Genomic DNA, 23,472 nt, shown 5'->3' with positions numbered 1-23,472 from the left:
ATAAGCAACGTGGAGGAGTTCGCTTTAATGAATGTAAAAAGCAGGTTGATTTGAAGAAGGATATTGGGAGACCTGGCTTCTGCTCCCAGTTGCATCTCTTATTCACTGTGACTTGAGGCAAGTTACTTCCCTCTTGGCCTCAATTTCCTTCATTATTTAAATGGAAAGAAGAAAAGAAAACCTGAATAAGTGGGTGCCTTTCCCTTCTCCCCATCCAGTCCCTGCAGAAGCCAGTGGCAGGGGAACCCTGCACAGGTGCAGCCCAGTGTGCATACTGAGGGCAGGTAGGGGGAGACAGCGCGGGATCCTTTTCTGTACCTTGAGCCACGAGCTGGGGACTCCGGTTCCTGGCTCTGCCGCTTGCTCTCAGGGACCCTGGCTCCCTTCTCTTCTCCAGGGGAAAGGAGCTAGTCCTACTTGTGAGAACCAGATGAGATGTGGGTATGTAAAGCCTACATGGACAGGGCCGGATTGTACTGAGGGAGGCGCTGGACCGAGGCTCCAGATGAGTCAAAAGCCTTGGTTCCGTCTGGTATCAGCTTTATTATTTTGTTCCCTGCCATACTTTCCTCATCCATAACATGGCAATGGTGACAACACTGACACTCCAGAATTGTTGGAGGGGCTCCAATGAGGGGTTGAGTGCAAAAGGGGTATAATGCTTGTTCAGCTAACGTGTCAAGCCTGGCTCATGTAAACCCTCTGGTCACTCTGGGCAAACTTCTGCTCTTTGGGCTTTGGTTTTTGTTCCCCCCCATCTTCCCCCAAGCTGTTGGACATTCTGATGGTCTCCAGAAATCTGGCCAGACACACTGTCTTCTCTCCAGGAGACTGCCCACTGATTTGCATTCATTGTTCTTTCAAGGCGGGTGGAGGGGAGGGGAGGAGCTCAGGCAAAGGCTAAACTCTAGGCCCCAGACTGGGCAGCCTGTGTGCCCCTGCGCCCCTCCACACCAGCGCCTAGCCTCAGTTCGGTTCTTGTTGCAGCCCGTAAGCGTCTATCTGAGGTCCGCCTGCTCAGCTCAGGAACTGGAAGACACCTAAGTATAGACAGACTTTTTTCCTCTCGCAATAGCTTCCTGTCTCTGCCACACCGGCAGCCCCCTTGACTGCCACCTACCGGCTCCACAGTCGTTGACCAACCTTTCTCTTGTGGCCGATCTAGCTTGCTGCTTGGTTTTCATCTGCAGACACTATAATTTGTTTCGAACCCTCTCCCTTTGCTATAACAAAGGGAGCCCTACCTGCCCCTCCAACCATCCCCGCCATCCTGTCAGCTAATGACCCCAGCCTGCAACCCCCTGGCTCCTGCTTTACATTTAACTTTGCCTTGCCCCCGGGAAAATGTCAAGGTTGACCATAAGGGGACACAGATAATACAGGGTAATCTTCAGGGCAGACACTGTTGTTTACACAGGCAGGCCAAGAGCTTTGAGGAAGAGTTGGGGAAAATGTTTCCAGAAGGTTAAGATCTCATTAAGATCGACTGAACTTAAATCTTATCTGACCGGAGTGAGGATCTTCAGCCTCGGGGCCTCTGTACACAAAGGACAACAGCGGAGTTGGATAAAGTGGGTTTTATACCTGTATGGCCAGCGATTTAGAAGTACTTTATGAACGAATCTACGCCACTACAGACCCTCCTCTCAGTGAAGGCTCACAAGCTGTCCTTTATAAACACCAGACATCAGAGTTTGCTGAGCAAAGTTGTCAAGAAGCTTCCTGGCGCTCTCAGAGCCACGGTGGTGGTTCGGGTGCACAGGGACAGCTGGCTCACGTCTCATCTCCATTCCTTTCCAGTGAGGAAGAGGAGGCTGGCAGACTTGACCGGGCCCATCATTCCCAAGTGCCGGAGTGGCGTCTAGTGTGTGCGGGTGCCGACCACGCCTTTGAACTGGACGTGTTCTACTGATAGGCTGTGCTCTGCAGTGGAAACCGGAAGGCAAATGCCAGCACAAACCCTGTTGTGGTTCAGTTCTTTACGCACTAAGGTGTTAGGTTCGCTAGTGGTTGTAGTTGAAAATTTTATAAACTATGGTGAATGTGAAGTTTTTCTTTAGTCACAGAAGTTCAGTCCGGTTATTATTTAAAAACTAAAAAGCCCCCGAACTGGCAGACCTTACTGAAGACAATGTTAGAGCAGCAGTGACTTAACCGCAGGAGCCCAGTTTCGGTGACCTTGCTGTGTGGTGTTTCAGGTATATTTAAAATGTGTAACATGAACAAACAGCACCCTCTTCCATGTGGTTTAAAAGCATTATAAAATATTTTATTACAAACTTGATCTTAGCTCTTTAGCAAACAGAACATATCATCATTCTTTATTAATTCTCCTTTAAATTTTAAGAACCTCAAGATTAAAGTTGCTAAATTGATTTCTGGATCAAGAACACAATTTTTTTCCCCTCAAGAAAGACAGAAAGACTGAAGCCACAGAGCTCTGCCAGGAATCAAAGAACATGAGATTCCTTAAGCTGGTTATGAGGAAATGATAGAAAAAGCCAATGGTGAAGTCTCAAATTTTAAAAACCATCCTTTTTTTTTTTTAAACCAATTCCAGGCGACAAACATTTCCCTGGGTGTTCTTTATGAACATCTGGGATTTATTTACAATTTAATACTGGAGTCAGAAAGAAATTTTTCCTTATCGAATGCCAACCTTACGATGGATGTGAAAACCTATGGCCAAATACTTGAAAACACCTTTCTCTGTTGCACAGTGGGCCAATGCCTTATGTGAGGCACATCACTAGAGACACAAATTTCTAGTCCATCATGGCTTATGCTTACAGACTTCAACTACCTATCGCATCACTTCTTAGACAAGTCACCGCTGATCTCATGCCTGTAAATTAAGCCTCCAAAGGTCAGTGGTGAAGAAAATCTAGATATTTAAGAACTAGGAAACCTGGCCAAACCACCCAAGATGATTATTCTGAAAATGTAATTTTGGCATTTCTGCTGGATCCCTTAACATCACGTGCATCTCTTAGGATCCAGCAAAAATGTTAAGCCACACTGCCCTTGTGCCTTTTAATATACCACGGTGCCAGTTAAACTAGTATTTCTGTTGCTTGGGGAGTTATTTTCGTGAGTGATTCAGCAAATCTTACGATAAAGGACAAGCCAAAGAGCTGACGAGCACAGACTAAGCTGCAGAGCACTGAGCAGAGAGGTTTTTGGCGAAAAAGGAAAAGTCTTGCACACGGAACTGTAATGATGGGACAGTACAGGGTAACCAGAGGTGGAGTCAGGGCCTCACCACTATGGAGGAGTGTCTACTGAGGCTGCAGATGGGCCCAGGAGTGGCTCCGTGCTGCAGGAACGGCCAGCCCCACTCGGCTTCTCCTTGAAACACAATTGCAGCTGTATTCTGCATCAATGGAAACTGCAATATAATATTAAATCTGTTGGTCTAAGAATGGCTGTGCATGTGTTTCTTGGGACTTGTGGGCCAGGGACATGCGCCTGACATGGTGGCTAGAGGCTGGGAAACCACCACAGCAGTGCTGAATAACCTCATACAGAATGTCTTGTATTCTGAGGTGTTCACCTAAAAACTGCCCAAGTGTTAATGTCATCGAGCTAATGTGAATCTCTCAAAGAGAATACTTCAGAGCTAAGAGTGTGGGTGTTGGGGAAAGCAGATGAAATCTCTCACAGAAACCAAACCAATGAAACATGAAGGTAGACCACATCTTTAAGACCATCTCCTCCATCAGAGGAGCTGTTGGTCTAGACTAGGGGTGGCAAGTTTTTTTCTGTAAAGGGCCAGATAGTACAGGCACACCTTTTTTTGTTGTGCTTCGCAGATATTTCAGTTTTTACAAAATGAAGGTTTGTGGCAACCCTGCATTGTCAGATGATAGTTAGCATTTTTTAGCAATAAATTTTTAAAATTAGGTTATGCACATTGTTTTTTTAGACATAATGCTATTGCACACTTAACAGACTACAGTATAATGTAAGCATAGGTTTTATATGCACTAAGAAACCAAAAAATTCACGTGACTTACTTCATTGCGGTGGTTTGGAATTGAATCCACAACATCTCCAAGGTACGCCTGGAAATACTGCAGCTTTTGCAGGCCATAATGTCTCTCTTGTAAATACTTAATTCTGCCATAGGTCATATGTAAATGAATGGGTGTGGCTATTCCAATAAAATTTTATTTACAGAAGGAGGTGGGCCAAATGCCATAGTTTTCAGATCCTGGTCTAGTGCTCTGAGGCTAGCAGAGAAGACAGAAGGGTAGGGGTGGATGGCAGATTGACCTAAGGGGCCTGGTTCCGGGGAGTCCACTTCCAGGGCCACAGCTTTCACATTCTGCCATCAGGACAGACAGGTTTGCTGATAAGAAAAATGACTACTCCCAGCCCTGCTGCATGGCACAGAAAGGGCATGACCTGGTCACCAGGCTCAAGGCTCTCTCCCTCAGCAGCTTTGGGATCCTACACAGCTCACCTTTTTCTGTGCTCTAGCATCTTCTGAGTCAGAATGTCTCCAGTAAGAGGTCAGCACCCAACTCCCTCTTCCCTCCTCTTGTGAAGGACAGGTGGCCAACATGGTGACCAGCTGGCCATGGTGGCTCTGGCAGCACTAGAGTTCCCTGTTTCTCTGCTGGAACAGCCCTAATATTCTCCAATACATGGTCGCCCCAAACCTAGCTCTGTGAAGGATTGGGGAAAGGCAGATGGGGCTGCTCATGTAAGCATGGCCCATCCTCATCATCACCTGGCCTGGGCCCCGGGCTCGCAGGGAGTCGCCCCTGCTGTAAGAGCTCCCTGGGTGCGCGTAGCCGTCGGGCTGTACACTCGCATTCCTCTTTAAAACTGCTCTGGGCTGGGCTTGCAGCCTGCCTGCTCCCTTTGTCTTGACACGTGACACAACAGGCTGTGAATCCTTGTCCTTGGCAGGCAGGGCAGGTCAAGACGAGCTGGCGGCACTGGGGAGTGGAGCACAGTTTATACTGGTCCCATGGGGCCCCACAGTATGAACATTCTGGGGAAGAAAGAAAAGCCTTGTTATAAAGACACATGAGCACACACGTGTACACACAACAGACGTGTACACACACATACGTACCACATGCACACGCAGACGCAATTCTCCAGTTCCTAAATATAACCCTTAGCTCATCAGCATCTAATGTACCTTTTGGGTCTGAGGAAGGTTTCTAAATAGTGTAAGTCTCCTGTCTTCTAACAGACGAGGTTCCCCCACCCCCACCTTTTTGGGGGGAGGTTGCTTCTGGGAATTGTCTTCTGATTCCAGCATTCACTGACCCATTTTTCTTTTTCTCATTTAGAAAACAGGTAGTAACGTTTCTCTCTTTCATTCACTAGTCCAAAGCTGGCCAAGCACCCTTTGTTGAATGGTCTTTTTCCTTTAGATCATTCCCTTTTGCACTGGGAGACAACACGCCTGAATACAGATAATCCCACATTGACATTTGGCTTCTGCAGTCCACACTCCTCTTCCCCAGGCCTGAGGTTCTCCTGCTTTTGCCAGAGGACACTTGGCCACACAACTCCTAAAACTTATCTACTTTCTCGGCCCCTTTTCCCTGCTGACCTCCTATCACCATTGATAACATCATTCTTCAAGTCTCTTTACCTAGCTTATCTAAGCTACCTTTGGGCCCTCTCTCTCCCCTTTCTGCTCCATCTAGCTCTGTAAGAGATCTGAAGTTGCTTCCAATAAGACACAAATATAAGACCATTAAAATGAATAAAAAGATCAAGAAGAAAGGGGAGAGGAAATCAGACTCCCACCTTATTCATTATCTGAGTGTTAATTCAATCTCAGCCCCTGATCACAGGAGTTCTAGAAAATTCTGACAGCCACTAGGGTTGTCTGCCTGTGATCTTTCCCGTTCAAAATGGTGGCATCCAGGGGGAGGATCCATTTTTCTTAAGGATTATTTCCATCCTTCTTTTACTGACTGCCCTCATCTGGTACCATATGTTAGTGTGGACTCCAAACTACAGTCACAGCACAGGCTTCCTGTAGCCAGCCCTGCCTCCTGCCTTGGCCCTAGGCTCAGCTCCCCCTTGGAATGCCCCACCCACCACTCGAAAGTGCACACCACACGTGTCCACAGACCGTCTAATTAGGGGTTCTTTTACTTGTGCCGTGAATTTACTTGACAGTCTGGTGAAGACTATTCTGTCTTAGAAAAATGTTTTTACAATGCATAAAATAAAATACATAGGATCACAAAGGAAACCAATTATATAGAAATACAAAATAACGAAATATTCTTTAAAGTCTGGGATACAGTAAAATACTTGTTAACACATTCTATAACAAGACTTAGTGATGCGCCTAATAACTATTTCCATTTTGAAGCAATGATGAACATAAATGCTATTTTGAAATATTCACAGCAGCTGTAATATATGAAAATACTGTGATTTCTAGTGATAACAAAGTCACAGGTACATCTAATACTACTGATTTGCTGCTTACATTCATAATTGAAGGAAGTACTATATTTAGTGAGGGGTTATGAAACTAAAGATAAAATTATTTTCCATTCCAAATCCTGTCTGCTCCACTGCTGCATCTCCAACTCTGTTAGGAAATGGTGGTCCTACGTACTCCTTTTCCCTTGCTTTATTCTTCAAGTAATCAGTACTGGTCTGTCTTCCAGAAGGTTAATACAGAGGGTGTGCCTGATCATGAATGTAGGTTCTGAGTCTGTGCTGACCTACCTGACACTATGTCACTGTTGAAGGATAAGGCATAACGCTCATCAAAAACGAACAACTTCCCTTTGTAAAAACCATCAGGAAACTCCTCCAGGTACTTGTGGATGCCACCCTTGAGCTGGAACACTTCCTTGCACACTCCCTATGTGTGGAAACACAAGAGGAAATTTGAGGAGACTAGCAGAGACCAGTAGGAAGCTCCACAGAGGAGCAGCATGCGGTAGGAATGCCGAAATGGGGCTCCTGGCTCCCGCTGCGGGACAGTGAAGAACTGCTGACCAAGGGGGCAAGGAACCAACTGGCAGATCTTGCCTACTAGGGTGATGGGAGAGGACAGCAGTCAGGGCCTTCACTCTCTAGATCCTGGGAAGCCCAACTATTTTTGCTGCTCCCTAAATATAGGAAGACACCTGTTAGGACATGTAATGTTACTGAATTTGCTCTTCTCAGGATCAAGTAAAAGGATTAGGAAAAGGGAGATATCAACTAATCTTTCCCTTTTGTACTTGATGAGTCTCTAAGACTGTTGAGTGCTTTTCACATCTTGAGATTTAAGAACTTCAGATTTTATACTTAGAAACTCTATGCTGGGGAGAATAAATCCCTGGCTGGCTGGGTGTGGGAGAGGGAGTGAAGGTGGGGATTGGAAAGTTCCACACACGCTGTGGGTGGAGCCTTCTTCACTTCCATGCCTGCAGTGCCCTAAGGGTGGTGACTCACCTTGGCTTTGAGGTAGGCTGAACCCCGCTCACAACGGATGCCCCCAGTGCAATACATCAGCACCCTCTTCTCTTTGAAAAGTTCTAGGTTTTCATCAACATAGCTAGGGAAGTAACTGAATTTCCTGATGTCTGGGGCTAAGCAGCCCTGGAACCGTCCCTACAATATAGGAGCAGCAGAAAGAAAATGATCAGAAAAACATACCTGGTAAGAACAAAGCTTCTTTCTGTGTCAAACACCACTCCCCACCCCTGCCTTGGCAAGGAAGCACTTGCTCCCTGCTGTTTTCATCCCACACGCTAGCCTTTCAAACTTCAAAATCTGGAACTTAGAAACAAGGCTGGTGGGCTGTGGGTCACCCAACCAGAGACCTCAGGGGAACTGGAGAGGCTGCCCAAAGCAAACTTGACAAGATCCTTGACACATGTCAGGGGTAGGCATATGGGAGCCAGAAAGTCCATTATGTGCCAAGATGTCTTTAATCCATATTTTCTTAGACTTTCTCACCAGATTCTGAGTTTGAAGTCTTGGGTTTTCTCTGATGCTGCTAGTAGTGGGAGGAGAGCCACTGACTCAGCCACAGGTGGGCGCACAGCATCCCCTTCAGAAACATGCTATGCTGTGGGAACTCAGTTCTGGTTCTTACTTACTATTTTGCTTTCATAGAAGTTTCTGCAGTCCAGTAGGATAGTATCACTTTCTTCTTGATTTGCCTGAGACAGAAACTTTTCTACTTCTTTATGAAATTCACCTGGGGATAAATGGATTCCTTAAACCAAACAAAAAAATCAGTTAAAACAAAACAAAAACAAAACCCAGTTACAACTGGCCCAGCCCGATGACTTCCATTTGCTTTGTTTCTCCCCACCTAAACCTTTCCTCTCATAATTACAATTACGTCTGAAAATGACACTATCTGATGATCATAATGGAAGAATTTAGTAATTCCATGTATCCTCACTCTCCCTCCTCCTAAGATGAGCACTGTGGAGACCTGGCAGTTTAGAAACAGAGAATTTTGCATCCTCATACTTGGCCTAACCCAATAATAAAAGCCAGACAGAAGGGATATAAACTGCCATGTGGGTTTTCCGGTCCATGTTATGGCCAGTGTTCTACTGTCACTGTATGTGGAGGAGCCTGGGCATGTACATGCTTGACTACAGGCTTTATAAACTGTTCTATACCAACATCAAGTCCGAGGCTAAGAACCCTGGCACAGGCAGGTGTGAGCATATGGTTATGGAACAAAGTTGGAATAAGTTTTTTAAAAATACAAAAGAGTAAGAAGAATGTGTCTAAGTTTGTGTGCATGAGTAAAAAAGAAAATGGTGGGAGGGGCTGACAGCAGGAATGAAATATGAGAAAGAAGGCAAGAGAGAGAAAAGGATGAAACGCTAGAAGAAGGAGGAGAGAAAGGAGATAAAGAAGATAAGTAACATACAAGGAGACTAAAAGAACCTGTCCAGTGAGGCCCTCTGCCTCCTCTACTCTCTAGGATAGAAATACTCCTGTATCTTTAGGGTCCAGACATCTCAGTAGTTTGTGAGGAACTTCTGGTGAATTTGGCCACCATACATCATGTGGTGGTGGTGGGGGCGCTCTGGTCCTTGAGTCATGGTACCACTCATGATACAGCCTGACAGCTCCGCTCAGGGGTGAATCCCAACAACCCCCTGAAACTGCTGAGTACCCAGATCGGGCTGGAGACCCAGAGCACGGCCAAGGAATCTGGACTCCTACCTGCTTAACCTAGGACTGCAGGGAGAATGTAACAAGGCCAGATTTTATATAAGTTACTGTCACATAATTTACACAGTCAACAAAACAGTGGGGTGGAAAGGGACGTTCAAAACTGTGATGAGAAGCATGGAAATCTGCTAAGACTTCTCCTTACAGGGAGCTGCAGGGAACCCAGCCTGTTCCTGCTGCTGCTATTACTGTGGCTATTCTCCTGGCCCTGTGGAGGCCTGACCAGAGAGTGACTCACATGAAGTGCTTAAAAGAAGTGCCTCCAAACAACTTGGCTCAAATGAAAGCAGCAAAGCACTGCCTGGAGCCCACTCTCCCCTAAGCTCCGGAGCAAGGTCCTGTAGCGCCAACGAAGAGCTGTTTGTGGTCATCCTGCCTCCTGCCAAGGTAGGGACACTAAGCAGACACGGCCCTTTTTGGCCCTTTTCTCCTCATACATGAGTCTCTTTTCCCAGATGCTTGTATCTTACTCTCATTTCCCTCTGGTTTAACTCTTAACCTTTTTAAATATTTACAAGTTAAAAAAATGAACATAGAGCCAGCCAGACCTTTCTATTTCCTGATGAAAGGGGACAATACTACCTATGAAGTAGACTTGGGGAAAAAAAAGGAAAGAAAGAAAAAAGGAAATCAAACCTGAACCTGATCAAGTCTCTAGACATGAGCTATCTAATATGGCAGCCACTAGCCACATGTGGCTAACAGGCACTTGAAATGTGGCTTGAAGTGTGCTGTAATAAGGGTGACAGAGATGCAGGATTTCAAGGACTTAGTATACAAAAAAAAGAGTAAAATATCTCATTAATAATTTTTTACACTGGATACAAGTTGAAATAATATTTTGGCTATATTCCATTAAATAAAGCATATTATTGAAATTAATTTCATTTGTTTCCTTTTATTTTTTAAAATGTGGCTACTAGAAAATGTAAAATTCCATTGTAGCTCACATTATATTCCTATTAGACAGCACTATTATAAATCTAACTACAGTTCATAGGAAATACAGAGGACAGAGGAACATCCCATAGAGATGCAATCAGCATTATACTGATTGTGGGAAATGCTATAAGCAAAATGATCTAATTCCTTCAAAAAATAAACTGCAGGGGAAAATAAAAGATGGAAGTGAATCTCTAGCTTAAAAGGGACTTTAGGAGACATAGTGATCAATCACAATGAGTGGACCTTACTTGAATCCTGATAGAAACAAACTTAAAAAAGTGTGAGATAACTGGGAATTTTAACCACTGGCTGGATATTTGATAACATTAAGAAATTGCTGTTAAAATGTTTTAGATGTGATGATGGTTTTACAATTATTTATTTTTTTAAAAACCTTTATCTTTTAGAGATATCTACTAAAATAGTTACGAAAGAAATGACATGACATCAGGATTCTCTTCTAAATGATCCAGGATGGGAGAAGGGGGTGGGGATAGATCAAAGCTGGCCATGAGTTTATAACTGTTGAAGCTGCGGGAGAGGTACAAGGGAGTTCACTGTACTGTTTTCTCTATTTTTTTTAATGTTTGAAATTTTTCATAGTAAAAAGTAAAACAAAACCAAAAAACCCAGCCAAACAAATGTCTTTCAACCATCTACGGTACCCATGAGGGAGGGGCAAAGAGAACATTCTAGAGCACTTGCAAACAAACTGCTTTGGTGTTGAAAGCCACTTGCTTCCTGTAGCAAAAAGCCTGTGTTTTATTCAGTTGATGAACTATTTACAAGTAATAATTACACTCTTTCCAAATTGTTATCTTTGGAAAGAAAACAACTTCTTGCCAAACCATCACCAAAAAGAATAACTAAGCCACGTCATTCTAAGTAGTGAGTCTCCAATCACCGGAGCACCAAAGAGAAGAACCAGTTTAAGCACTGAATGACCCAAGTGTTAGCCACCCCACAGATACTCTGAAGCGAGAACTCATCACAACTCTTGCTGATCAGAATGTCTAGCTTTCACATTTGTCTCTATATTAAGATTTGTCCCTATGAAGAAAAGGAAAATGCTTCTTCTTAAAGCAAGCATACCAGGCTTCTTATAGGAGATCCTACTGGGACTGATCCCCATGGGCACAATCTCTGCAAACACACCAACACGCAGTTCTGGAAAACAGCAAGCTCCTCCTTTGCTGGTCTAGCCAATGAGAAACAAAACAGAATACAGTCTTTCTCTCCCATCTCCAGGTATAAGATATTTATTCAGTTAAATTATCTGGAACATTCTATGCTCTAACTCCCTTTTCCCACTGAAACAGTTGTTCCTAATTTGAGGTTTCTTAATACTTCAGCTACCCTATTATTACACAACAGATATAATTCTTATATTTGGCACTTATTTATTGTGTATCTACCATGTGCAAAAATGTCAAATTGAAAAGGTGTTTCTATAGCAATAAGCATTTAACTATAAAACTGAAATACCACTGAGCAATTTCAACATGTAAGATTACATCCCAGCTTTTAAAGCTACAACCTTTTCTTTCCTTATCATCATCACCAGCACTAACACTAGCAAGGTATTCCCCACCACCTCTATCACCCATGATGCTAAAGCATGAAGTCACTCCAACAAAGCAGCTCTCTTGGGAGAGCAATAGCTTTATTCCCTGTGTGGTGTGAAGTGCAGATCTGATCCCACCAGGTTCACTAAACACGTAGTGATCCTGATACAGCCAGGTGGTCTCTCAAATGAACAAACACGGCTAAGTTTGAGAGTTTATAGAATATATAAGCTGTAACGTCCTTATTCTATAAAAAAGGAGACCAAGGCCCATGATCACGTGGTGACGTGGTGGACGAACTGGAACAAGCATGCTCCTTCTCCTGCACTGCCTCGGGACCTAGCAAGGAAAGGGTGTTCTGTCCAGCACTGCTTACTTCTTTATAGTGATCCTCTTCATAGCCTGGAGTGGGAAGAGGCACTGAAGCAGAAGCAAATGGCTCTCGATCCACTTTATGTTCAATTTCTCTTACCTTAAAATCGTCCTTACACAGATAATCCTTAAACAATGGGCAGGAAAGCATGACTTCTACATAGAGTCTGGTGGCCAATTTGCTTCCACCCACTGTCCCATTGATTCCTTCTGTAGCAATTCGAACCTGAGACACAAGACAGTGAGAGAAAGGGAATGCAGGCTGTTCTTAGCTCGGTTCAAATCTCTGCAGGGCAGAACAGGTTCGTGTGTGTCAATGAGTTTAACAGGAAAAGCAGAAACATTGCTGTGGACACAAAAATGTTACCACACACAGGATGCTTGTAGTTTTCTAAAATGGCACACTGCCCATAGTTCAGACGAGGTACTCAGTTAACGTGTGCCAAACAAGAGAATGAAATGGATAGAACAACTGGAAAGTCCCATTTGCTATGGAGCTCCAGCTGTCCAGTGGCCAAAACTTAAATTCAGGTCAACAGATGTAGGATCAGGATTCAGCTTTGCCATTTACTTGCTAAGTGACCCTGAGAAAATTAATTCTCTCTGAACCTCAATTTCTTCATCTTGATAAAACATGAAAAAGAATCAACAATGAAAAACTGCTGTCCTCAAGTCCTAAAGCACAGAACACATCTGAGGGCTGGGAATGCACATGAGCACATCTCTGCACAGTGTTGGAGGTAAAGCCCACCACTGCAAACCCACCCGTTGGAATACAAATTCCACAAGGAGGAGCTTGTGTCTCTTTTGTTCTTTGTTGCATAATCGGTGCCTAGAGTAGTACTTGCCACACAGTAGAATTTTAATATGTATTTGCTGAGCAAATGAATGTGTATCCAAATCTGAGGCTTTTTGGCTTCTCAAGCCCTCTATTCTCTTTGAAATGCTTCACTGGTTAGGGGACATTAAAGCCTGGGTTAAGGCCCCTGCCTTAAGAGGCAATCCTCTGGAGGGCCTGCAAAGTTACTTGTTCTGGTACCACAAAATCCTCTGGATAAGTTTAAAGATGGATCATCTCTAGACAGAGCTAGCTTTCTAGGGAAAAGTAAGAAAGTGCAACACTGTATATCATGGTATTCTCTGGAAAGAGATGTAATTTAAGTCAGGGTCTTATATTGTTACCACTTCGTTATATATTGTTATTTATATAGCAATGATACCTACCAATGCATTAGAATTTGAAAAATTTTAAAAGCTCCCCTTTTATTAGGGCCTAGAGAAGATACTTCGTTTGTTGCCTCACTTGATTCAATTCTTTAGGGCATGGATATAAATGGGATTCATTTCACAAGCCAGGGCCAACTCACTAGTAGTGGCTCTCCAGAGTTCCATGATGAGCATTCTGAGTCACATCCAGACTCCTTGAGAAAGAGGAGTGCAGTCTATTGAAGCCTGTTCTGGGCTGGGAGAGGAAAGTAGGAAGCATATGCCATCTCTGCTGTACAGACTACTGCACCTATTACCGACTCGTATTTTTTTAAGGGACAACATAGAAAAATAGAGCTGAACCAGCATAAGGGTCAGGAAATCTACTCTAAAACTGTCTCTGACGGGGGCAAATATGATGAAGAGGTACATACGTCTGTGTACCTGTCTTCTAAGTAGGTCAGAAGACCCTTTCCTATGCTATTTTAATCTCAGAAGCCAAATAAAAGACAAGCACAGGCACTCCCTAAATACCTGAGGCAGAGCAACCTCTAAACTCATGCACTAGACTTTCAACTTCTGTTGAAGGATTCTTCAACTGAAACCTTCAAAGTAGCTGCTAGGTGAGGAAGGCCTTATACCTCAGAGATGAAGAGCAATAGTTAGCATTTATTGAGTACCTAGTATGAGACAGGAACTTTACATTATACTCCTGGAAAGTAGATATCAAAATTCCCATTTGACAGAAAAGGAAACAGAAGCTTAAAGAAATCAAGTAACTTGCCCAAGGGCACAGAGTTGGTAGGTGGTAGATCTGGGATTCAAAACCATATCTTATTGGGTCCAAATCTTGCAATTTTTCCTTTCTAAAGCCTCTAATGCATCCCCTCAAATTTCTTGAGGCAGTAAGAAATGTATAGCAAAGGGATCAAAAGCTTCTTTCCATAATTCTAGAATTTTCAAGTTCTCCTCTTTCCCTACAAATGCCAACATTCTGCCAAATCTCCTACCAACACAAAACTTGAAAACTTGGCTGAAGCCTTAAAATTTAGAACTAAGATCCAGGTAGGTGCTGCCACCTTGTGGGCAGAGGCCCTCACTGCTAGGTCACCTTGGGCTGGGCCAAGAATAAAAATCGGCCCCAGACCAAGGAAACAAATTGATTTCCTATTTTGTAGGCTCAGGTTTACTGTGAGAGAATATCCATCCTTCAAGGTGTTCTCTAAATAGAGATGGTGATAAACGTATATACGCCACAAGTGTTTACTGAATTTTTTTTTTTTTTACAATGTGCCAGCAATTGTGCTAGGAATTGGGTCATAGTGGTTAAAAAATAAATAGTTTTTGCCCTTTGGGAGCTTACAGACTTAAGGAAGATCACAGATATTCAGACAAAAGTCACACACTGACAAGTGCTATGAAAAATCACTGCAAGAGGCAATGAAAAAGTGTATTTGGAAAACTGAATTTAGATTAAAGGTCAGGAAGGATGTCTTTCAGGAAGTGTCATTAAAATTGAGAACTAAAGATTGATTAAAAATTATGATAGGAGAACCCGAGTGGGTGTGGGAGAGTTCCTTGAAGAGAATTTTCTTACAAAAAGGCCCAAAGGCACCAAAAAAACTGAGGGCTCCAAGAAACTAAAAGGCTATTTTGCTGGAGTGTAATGAGTAAAGAATGGTATCAGGAGGGAGGGAGGGAGATGATTTCATTTACCTTTTAAGATCATTCTGGCTGCTGTGTGGAAAATGATTAAGTGCAGGCAAGGATGGAAGAATGGAGAGTAGTCTGGAAGCTGCTGAAATGAACTAGGTAAGAGAGGGTGGGGCTTGGTTTAAGGTGGTGGAAGCAGAAGACAGAGTGAACGGAATCAAAGGATATTTTAGAGGCAGAAACGGCAGGACTCGGTGATGAACTGAATGAGGTAAAAGAAGCTTTCAGCCACTATCTATACAACAACATGGGTATGAAAAATATCACTGACTGATCAAATAATTGCCTTAGGGAATTAAAACCTAGGACATGTGTGGGAAACATTAGGCCTAAGACAGTACAGCGTCATAACCAGAGGTGATCTCAGAGGGAATCTAGTTCACCTCCTTTTGATTTAAAATACATATATACACATATGTGTGTGTGTGTGTGTGTGTGTGTGTGTGTGTATATATATATACACACATATATATATGTAATCATCGAGGATTTGAAAAAAAAATCCATAGTCCTATCACGTAGAGATAATCACAACTAACATTTTGATATTTACCACTCTCCATCTTTTTACACACACACTTGTGGTTTTGTTACAAACATACATTCATCCTTTTACTCAACATTCTCCAAATATTTACTGTCTGCTATGTGCTAAGCCCCGTTCTAGCACTGACAATATATCAATTGATTAACAAAGTTCTGTACTCATGAAGCTTATATTCTACAAGGGAGATAGATTATAACAAATTAAACAAAGATTATACTCTCCAATAGTAGTACATTTTTTGAAATTCTTTGAGCAGAAGGGAATAGAAAGTGATGAGGTTTGGAGATTATACTCTCCAATAGTAGTAAACTTTTTGAAATTCTTTCAGCAGAAGGGAATAGAAAAGTTTGGAGAGAGACAGATGAGAATTCTCAGGAGAGAACATTTGAGGGGAGATCTGAAGTGAGGAACAAGCCATGTGAAGATCTGGGGGAAAAAACATTCAAGAGGGAAGGGAAACAGCAAATGTCAAAACCACAAAATGGCAAAAGACTGACATGTTCTAAGAAAATTAGGAAGCAATTTGATATCACACCTATATGTACAGTTCTATAAAATGTTTTTCCAGTTAATATATCAAGAACATTTCCCCATGCAAGGGGTCAGCAAATTATGCCTGCTTTTACATAGGTTTTACTGGAATATGGCCATATCTGTTCCTTTACATATTGTCTATGGTTGTTTTCATATTACGACACCAAGTTTGAGCAGCTTTTGTGCAAATCCTAAAATATTTACCATATGGCTGTTTAAGAAAAAGTTTGCTGATCCCTGGTCTATGCCTTTATGTAGTCTTATAAAACACCATTTTTTTTTAATTGTAGTATAGTTGATTTACAATGTTGTGTTAATTTCTGCTATACAGCAAAGTGATTTAGTTATACATACATATACATTCATTTTTTAAATATTTTTTTCCATTATGGTTTATCATAGGATACTGATTATAGTTCTCTGTGTTATACAGAACGTTATTGTTTATCCATTCCATATATAATAGCTTACATCTGCTAACCCCAAACTCCCACTCCATGCCTCCCCCAATCCCCTCCCCGTTGGCAACCACGTCTGTTCTCTATGTCTGTGAGTCTGTTTCTGTTTTGTAGATAGGTTCAGCTGTGTCATATTTAGATTCCACATATAAATGAAATACGGTATTTGTCTTTCTGACTTACTTCACTTAGTATGATAATCTCTAGTTGCATCCACATTGCTGCAAGTGGTTGTTCTTTTTTATGACTGAGTAGTATTCCTTTGTATATATGTACCACATTTTCTTTATCCATTCATCTGTTGACGGACATTTAGGTTGTTTCCATGTCTTGGCTATTGTGAACAGTGCTGCTATGAACATCGGGGTGTATCTTTTTGGATTCGAGTTTTGTCTGGATATATGCCCAGGAGTAGGACTGCAGGATCCTATGGTAGGTCTATTTTTAATTTTCTGAGGAACCTCCATACTGTTTTCCATAGTGGCTGTACCAACTTACACTCCCACCAACAGAAAACATCATGTTAATAGCTATTTAGTATTCCACTTAAATGCCTAGCAGGAATTTGCTAATTTCTAAGAACCCAACTGGTGAGGCCTTCAAGCACAGCCTCTGCAAACTAAGTTGGAGGCAAGATGAGTCCAGTGAAGGATAGGGTGTGGGAGAAGGTGTTACCTTGCCCGTGAGGTGCAGGTGCTGACACAGAGCTGTCTGCCAGGCACAGATCCAATCAGGATCCTCCAGGTCACAGTAGCAGTAATAAAGTAGCACCTCCCCTTCACCATTGCTGTGGCCACTATAAAAAGAAAACCACAGGGGAAAAAGCATTTGAGTCACTGGCATAAGGAAAACACAATTCATAAGTATACCCAGGCAGACTCAGAAGAAAGGCCTAATGGAGCAACTCATGCCTGCCTTTGCTCCTAACTATCATTCTCCCCCTGAAATGAGAAGCAATTCCTGTCTGTATTTGCTCTAAAGAAGACAATACCTGCACTGAACTCCTTCCTTTATAAACAAGTGAGCTTACTTTGATTTCCTTGTTTAATCATCATATCCATGAGATAGGTATTAATAACCCCCTTTCATAAGACAGCTGGAAATTTTAATCCATTCTGGCTTATATTCTAACACAAGGCAGTATCTGTTTTGAATCTCTCTCTGTACAAAAAGGTTTCATTTCCATTTTTTCAAGTAATCCTGTTACCCATGAGACAGGTTATTATCATCCCCATTTTATAGCTGAATAAACTGAGCCCAACTCATCCCAGGTGAGACAGCTACAAAGTGACAGTCAGGACTGGAACACCAGTCTTCTGACACTAGAACCCACACTCTTTCTACTGCACTGTGCTGACTTAAACTAACTAGTTATGGGACCTGGGCAGGTGTCTTATCATCCCTGAGCCTTGATTTCCTCAACTGTAAAACTGGAGGACTGAAATAAACTGCATTTCTCAAAGTGTGCTCTGAAGGTGTTCTATGAAATCACATGTCTGAGAAATCCTGCAGATAATATCTTCCCTTTGAGAGTCACAGTGAAAGCCCCTCATTTATTGAAGGCTCTGGGCAGTCCTGCAAAAAAGAACATTTTAACCTAATGCTTCCCAAACTTAATTGTCTTTAGCATCTCTTTTCAACACCTGATAGCATCCTCCAGAGCTAGTGTTGTACAGACATATTTTAGAGAATGATATAACAGATGATAATTAAGGTCCCATCCAGCTCTGGAATCTGTGACTGTCTCCTCAGTGCCCTCTTCATATTTCAGGGCCGAGTCTCCGAAACCTGCTTATCTATTTCAGAGCCTATCTATTTCCTGTTCTCTAAATTCCTATAATGAATTACTGTCTGAGCCATACAACTGTAAGTGATAATTATATAGCCTGTCTCGTACCATCTGCTAAATGTTTCATGTATCCTTTTCTTTGTCTTTCTAACTAAAAAGCAGGGCCATGCAGAAATGAAGAGACCACATTTGTATAGCACTTTATAGTTCACAAGTGCTCTTACCATCATCATTTTATACAATTCATATAGCAATTCTGTGAGGTAGGCAGAGCAGGCATTATTATTCCAGTTTAGAGGCGAGAACGTAAAGGTACAAAGAATTTTAGTGACTAGCTCAAGTCTGACTCCAAGTTCAATTCTCTTTCTAACTTTCTCTTCCTCTTTCTGATAAACAAAGGGAACTGGCATAACACGGGTGACAAAAATGTATCAAATTTGGGCATTTTCTATTCACCAAATAGTTTAGGAATTGCTTAAAATCAGAAATCTGTCCTCTAGAATTATGTAATATTATGATTTGGTGAGGTTTTCAAAGGCAGATTTAAACTTCTAATCCTATGCCTCAGTTCTAAAACTTAACATAGGGACTTCCCTGGTGGCACAGTGGTTCAGAATCCACCTGCCAATGCAGGGGACACGGCCTCAAGCCCTGGTCCGGGAAGATCCCACATGCCGCGGAACAACTAATCCCATGCACCACAACTACTGAGCCTGTGCCCTAGAGCCTGCGCACCGCAACTACTGAGCCCGCATGCTGCAACTACTGAAGCCCATATACCTAGAGCCCATGCTCCGCAACAAGAGAAGCCAGCGCAGTGAGAAGCCCATGCACCGCAATGAAGAGTAGCCCCCGCTCGCCGCAACTAGAGAGAAAGCCCGTGCACAGCAACAAAGACCCAACACAGCCAAAGATAAATTTTTTTAAAAAAATAATAAAATAAAATAAAACTTAACATACTTTATAAAACATATTCAGCTCAGAAAACCACATTTGGCAACAAAACCCCCTTTTTAAGTTCTGACATTATTCAGGGTACAGGAATCATCAACATTTCTGGGCCTTCTGATTTCTCTTTGAAAAAAAATACAATTTTCTGTTCCTTACCTCTGCCTAGAGAAGATAAGATGTAGGATGGCTTCTGAGAAACCCGGAGAACACTGTAAGCTGTGCGGGTATATGCTACCGCATAGGCTATGGTCTTCTATTATACATAGAACATGTTTATCGGCCTAGTTTAGGCGGTAGAGAAATTCTGTGCCTTAAGGATTTGCCATTTTAGTGGATGGGTGGTATCTCACTGTGACTGGAAAAACATTTTTTAAATTAAACGAAAGGTATAGAATGAAATTCTTACCTTAACAGCTCATCAGGGCTAAAGCAGCTTATATCAGGGAGCCAAGCAGACACTTCATGGTTATGCGTAAGGTCTTCTTTGAAAGGGTTTCTTTTGTCTGCAGACTTAAGAGTCTTTGAGGTGCTTGATGTCACAGTCAGCTGCTTTAAAACAGAAGCAGTCTCACGGTAAATCTCATCAGCATGTTGTGTTGCCACATGTCTGTGGATGCTGGTCTGGTCTGTGAATAGTTGCTGACAGCATTTCCACCATTTTTCTTTATACTCAGAAGGAGGTGCTGGAAGTTCTTTAGTTTTGACAAAAAGGGCAAATGCCTACAATTAAATTTCAAATATGTCACTGTTAAATAACCTTAGGTTTCAGGCTAGAATGAAAGTCTCAGTGAAATCCCTTATCTTTCCTCAGGGATTTCTAGTTTTACGTCCTATTGTTCTATAGAAGAACTTCCCGAGAGACTGAACTTCCTCCAAAAAGGAAATGGTCAAGGAAATTATGGAGTATACTTACTATGGAATATTAAGCAGCCAGTTTTAAATTACATGGGAAAATATAATATTAAATGAAAAAAACTGGATAAAATTTGCTTATACAATGTAATCTCAACTACATTAAAAAGTACATTTTAAAAGACTGGAAAGACTACCAAAATGTTTTGATTTGTATGAAGAGGATTTAGGCTAATTGTTAAAAAAAATTTAAACAGAAGAGAAAATTATGGATGCACCATAACTCCTTTAACCAATTCTAAATGAGCGAGCTTTTTTTGTTTCCAATATTTGCAGTTATAAACAATGGTGAACGAACATGCCATGCACATATCTTTCCATATGTCTTTAACCATCTACTTAGAATAACTATTTAGAAGAAAGTTTTGGAGGTGAAGAAGCATAAAATTTTAAACTGTGAGAAATAGTGACTACCTGGAAAATCATACCAATTTATACACTCACCAGCAATGCATGAGGGTTCCATTTTATCCACCGCATTTTTATCAGTATTTAATTTTTGTCAGTATTTTTAATATTGACCCAAATAAAAGGCAAAAGAAATATCCTGTTTTTATTTGTGTATCTTTGATTTAAGGTTGAATATTTTTTCATATTGATTTGATGTTCTTTTCTAGCTTACCTGTTAATACCTGTTGCCTATTTTTCTACTGTGGTATTTATCTTATCTTCTTACTGATTTGTAAGTGGTTTTAGTGACCTTTTGTTCATCATAGTTATCCAAATTTGTTTCCCAGCTTGTCATTCATTTTCAACTTTGTTTATGGTGTTTTTTGATGTATAAATGGAAGTTAAATGGTATCTATGATTATCAGCCTTTTTTCAAGGCTGAAAAAAATGGAAAGGTATTTTTACATATATATATGTATCTATATATATTTTAAACAATTTTCTTAATGCATCTGAAGACTGTAGTACAGCACCCAAAATTGGGCACTCTGAAGAATAACAATTATAAATATGGAGCATCACTTTTGGACCTTCCTCAGTCTGTACACAACCTTATCTGGACTGTCCCAGACTGAATCAGGATGGGGTCGTCTGAAATTACACTGGAGGGCATTTTTTAGCCTCTCCTGCAGTTAATCCTTCTGTATAGGCAAAAAAGGGAGAGAGAGAGAGATGGTGTGTATGTCAACTTAAGTGTTTCTTTGTATTATACTTAGAACTAAGGTGTATGCATCCAAGGCCTCATTATCATCGAGGCCTCAAAAAGTCATGGTCCTTAAAGAAATACTATATAAAATCTGAATTTTTTCCTTCTTTCCTCCTTCCTTTGTCAAAAAGCCATCAGGCAGGCCTGAGCAAGATGGGAGGCCCAGTGTAAACGTGGGCTGCTGCTGGTCTTTTAGGGCCTCGGGAACAAAGCACCTGGGATCCAGCAGCAGCTAGGGCCCGTGTGAGGTCTGTTCAAGAGAGATGCAGGCCAGGGCTTCCCTGGTGGCGCAGCGGTTAAGAATCCGCCTGCCAATGCAGGGAACACGGGTTCAAGCCCTGGTCCGGGAAGACCCCACATGCCACAGAGCAACTAAGCCCGTGTGCCACAAATACTGAGCCTGCGCTCTAGAGCCCACAAGCCACAACTACTGAAGCCCACGTGCCTAGAGCCCGTGCTCTGCAACAAGAGAAGCCACCGCAATGAGAAGCCCACGCACCGCAACGAAGAGTAGCCCTTGCTCGCTGAAACTAGAGAAAGCGTGTGCATGGCAGCGAAGACCCAACGCAGCCAAAAATAAAATAAATAAATTTTTTAAAACAGAGAGAGAGACAAATTACTTCTCTAAAAAAAAAAAGAAAGAGAGAGATGCAGGCCAGAGCTAGGAAGGCAGCTCAGAGGTGGGTGAGGCCTGTGTGGGGAAGGCAGGCCCTGGTGGAGGAGGCAGCTTGGCAGAGTGGGAAGACTGCATACAGGGAATAAGCAAGTAAGTCAATATATTGGGACTAAATGGAGCTAGGTTCTCCACCCATATGAAAAGGAGAGAGAGCGAGTTCCCTGGCGGTCCAGTGGTTAGGACTCCACGCTTTCACTGCCGCAGGCATGGGTTCAGTTCCTGGTTAGGGAACTAAGATCCCGCAAGCTGCACAGTGCAGCCAAAAAAAAAACTGGAGAGAGAATAAACCTTGTGATGTTGGAACGGAACTGAAAGTATGGTATGAACTCATTTGATTTACAGTGATATAAAAGTAAATATAAAAGTATGTGTATGATACATATGGATGTATGTATATTCATCTCTCTATATTCCTAGCTCCGTCCACCAGAGGTCCTGGGAGAAGCAGTGAGCTCACCTAGCCCCCAGGTTTTGGTTTTTGACAATTCTCCACTAGAAAGAACCAGGGCTCCTTGAAGAAATGTCTGACTCCAGGGATAAGACAGGGAAAATACAAATGACCCTGAAACATCTTGTTGAATTAGAAAGTAAGGAAATGCTCAAAGAATGATGAGGGCAAGTCAAAAAGACATAGATACTAGCTTGAAGGGGCTCCCAGCCAAATCTGAGATAATCTGAGCATCAAAATAAATAATTATACTAATGGATTATAGCCCACTGAATAAAACAGAATTCTTGAATACACACTGATACAAATAAATTGGGAGGAAAGAAAGCTCTTCCTTACAGAAGAATGCCAAGTAAGAAATCTAGAAGGAATGAAGCAATTAGAAAATCACCATTTAGAAACCATCACAGTAATAATTCAGCAAAGAAACATCCATGGATCTAAAACTAGTAGATGAAAGTTGGTTGAGGAACAGGCTATTTACATAGTCTCAAAGTATTTCCCCCCAAATACTGAATAATTAGAAGGGAAAAAATAATTTTATAGCAAAGAAATCCGACAGGCACTTCCTTAATCAAGTACCCAAAATTAACATTGCCAGTAATGGGACAAATTGGCACTGTGACTGCATGACAGAACGCAGCCAGATGAACACAGCGTCTTTTGTGGGGCAGTCTTATTAACAAAGCCATAACTTGAATCTAATCACAAGGAAACATGAGTGAAAATCATGAGACATTCTACACCATAACTCATCTGTAATCTTCAAAAATGTCACAGTCATGATTTCAGGGAAAAAAATGAGAAAGTGGTCCAGATTGAACACTTAGGAGACATAACAACTAAAGGTAACATGTGACCTTAGAGTGGATATGTAAAAGCCGTTTGAGGCAACTGATTAAACATGAATGGAGCTGCTGGGCAGAGGGGAGTTGGGGGTCCTCTGTACAATTCTGGCAACCTTTCTATAAGTTTGAAATTATTGCAAAGTAACTTAAAAAAAAAACCTTTCTG

At 42.0% G+C, this 23,472-nt stretch overlaps 2 protein-coding genes across 7 annotated transcripts in view; one reads left to right on the top strand and one right to left on the bottom strand.

Annotated features, from left to right (window-relative positions):
• Positions 1-3,426, top strand: part of TMOD1 (tropomodulin 1) — an 80,815-nt gene extending 77,389 nt beyond the window's left edge. The window contains exon 10 of the mRNA XM_027105424.1: positions 1,801-3,426. Coding sequence (XP_026961225.1) covers positions 1,801-1,865 — 65 coding nt within the window. The 3' untranslated portion in view covers positions 1,866-3,426. The remainder of the gene's footprint in view (positions 1-1,800) is intronic.
• The window catches only part of TSTD2 (thiosulfate sulfurtransferase like domain containing 2), a 31,780-nt gene that overhangs the window by 4,053 nt on the left and 4,255 nt on the right, over positions 1-23,472 (bottom strand). For 2 of the 6 annotated variants that reach the window (XM_027105417.1, XM_027105416.1), the window contains exons 3-11: positions 19,673-19,986; positions 17,202-17,322; positions 12,073-12,294; positions 11,224-11,329; positions 8,085-8,203; positions 7,435-7,593; positions 6,718-6,856; positions 4,736-5,002; positions 2,248-3,388 (exon numbers count right to left, since the gene is read on the bottom strand). In XM_027105417.1, the coding sequence (XP_026961218.1) occupies positions 3,279-3,388; positions 4,736-5,002; positions 6,718-6,856; positions 7,435-7,593; positions 8,085-8,203; positions 11,224-11,329; positions 12,073-12,294; positions 17,202-17,322; positions 19,673-19,986 (1,557 nt within the window). In that variant the 3' untranslated portion in view covers positions 2,248-3,278. Of the gene's footprint in view, positions 1-2,247; positions 5,003-6,717; positions 6,857-7,434; positions 7,594-8,084; positions 8,204-11,223; positions 11,330-12,072; positions 12,295-17,201; positions 17,323-19,672; positions 19,987-23,472 lie in introns of those variants that run through there. The other 4 variants (XM_027105420.1, XM_027105418.1, XM_027105419.1 and 1 more) reach the window with 4 other exon arrangements.

The sequence above is a fragment of the Aethalodelphis obliquidens genome, unplaced genomic scaffold, assembly GCF_003676395.1.
Source record: "Aethalodelphis obliquidens isolate GAN/ISIS:26980383/991018 unplaced genomic scaffold, ASM367639v1 scaffold7, whole genome shotgun sequence".
In the NCBI taxonomy this organism is placed as follows: Eukaryota; Metazoa; Chordata; class Mammalia; order Artiodactyla; family Delphinidae; genus Aethalodelphis; species Aethalodelphis obliquidens.
This window is presented reverse-complemented; position numbering and strand designations above follow the sequence as displayed.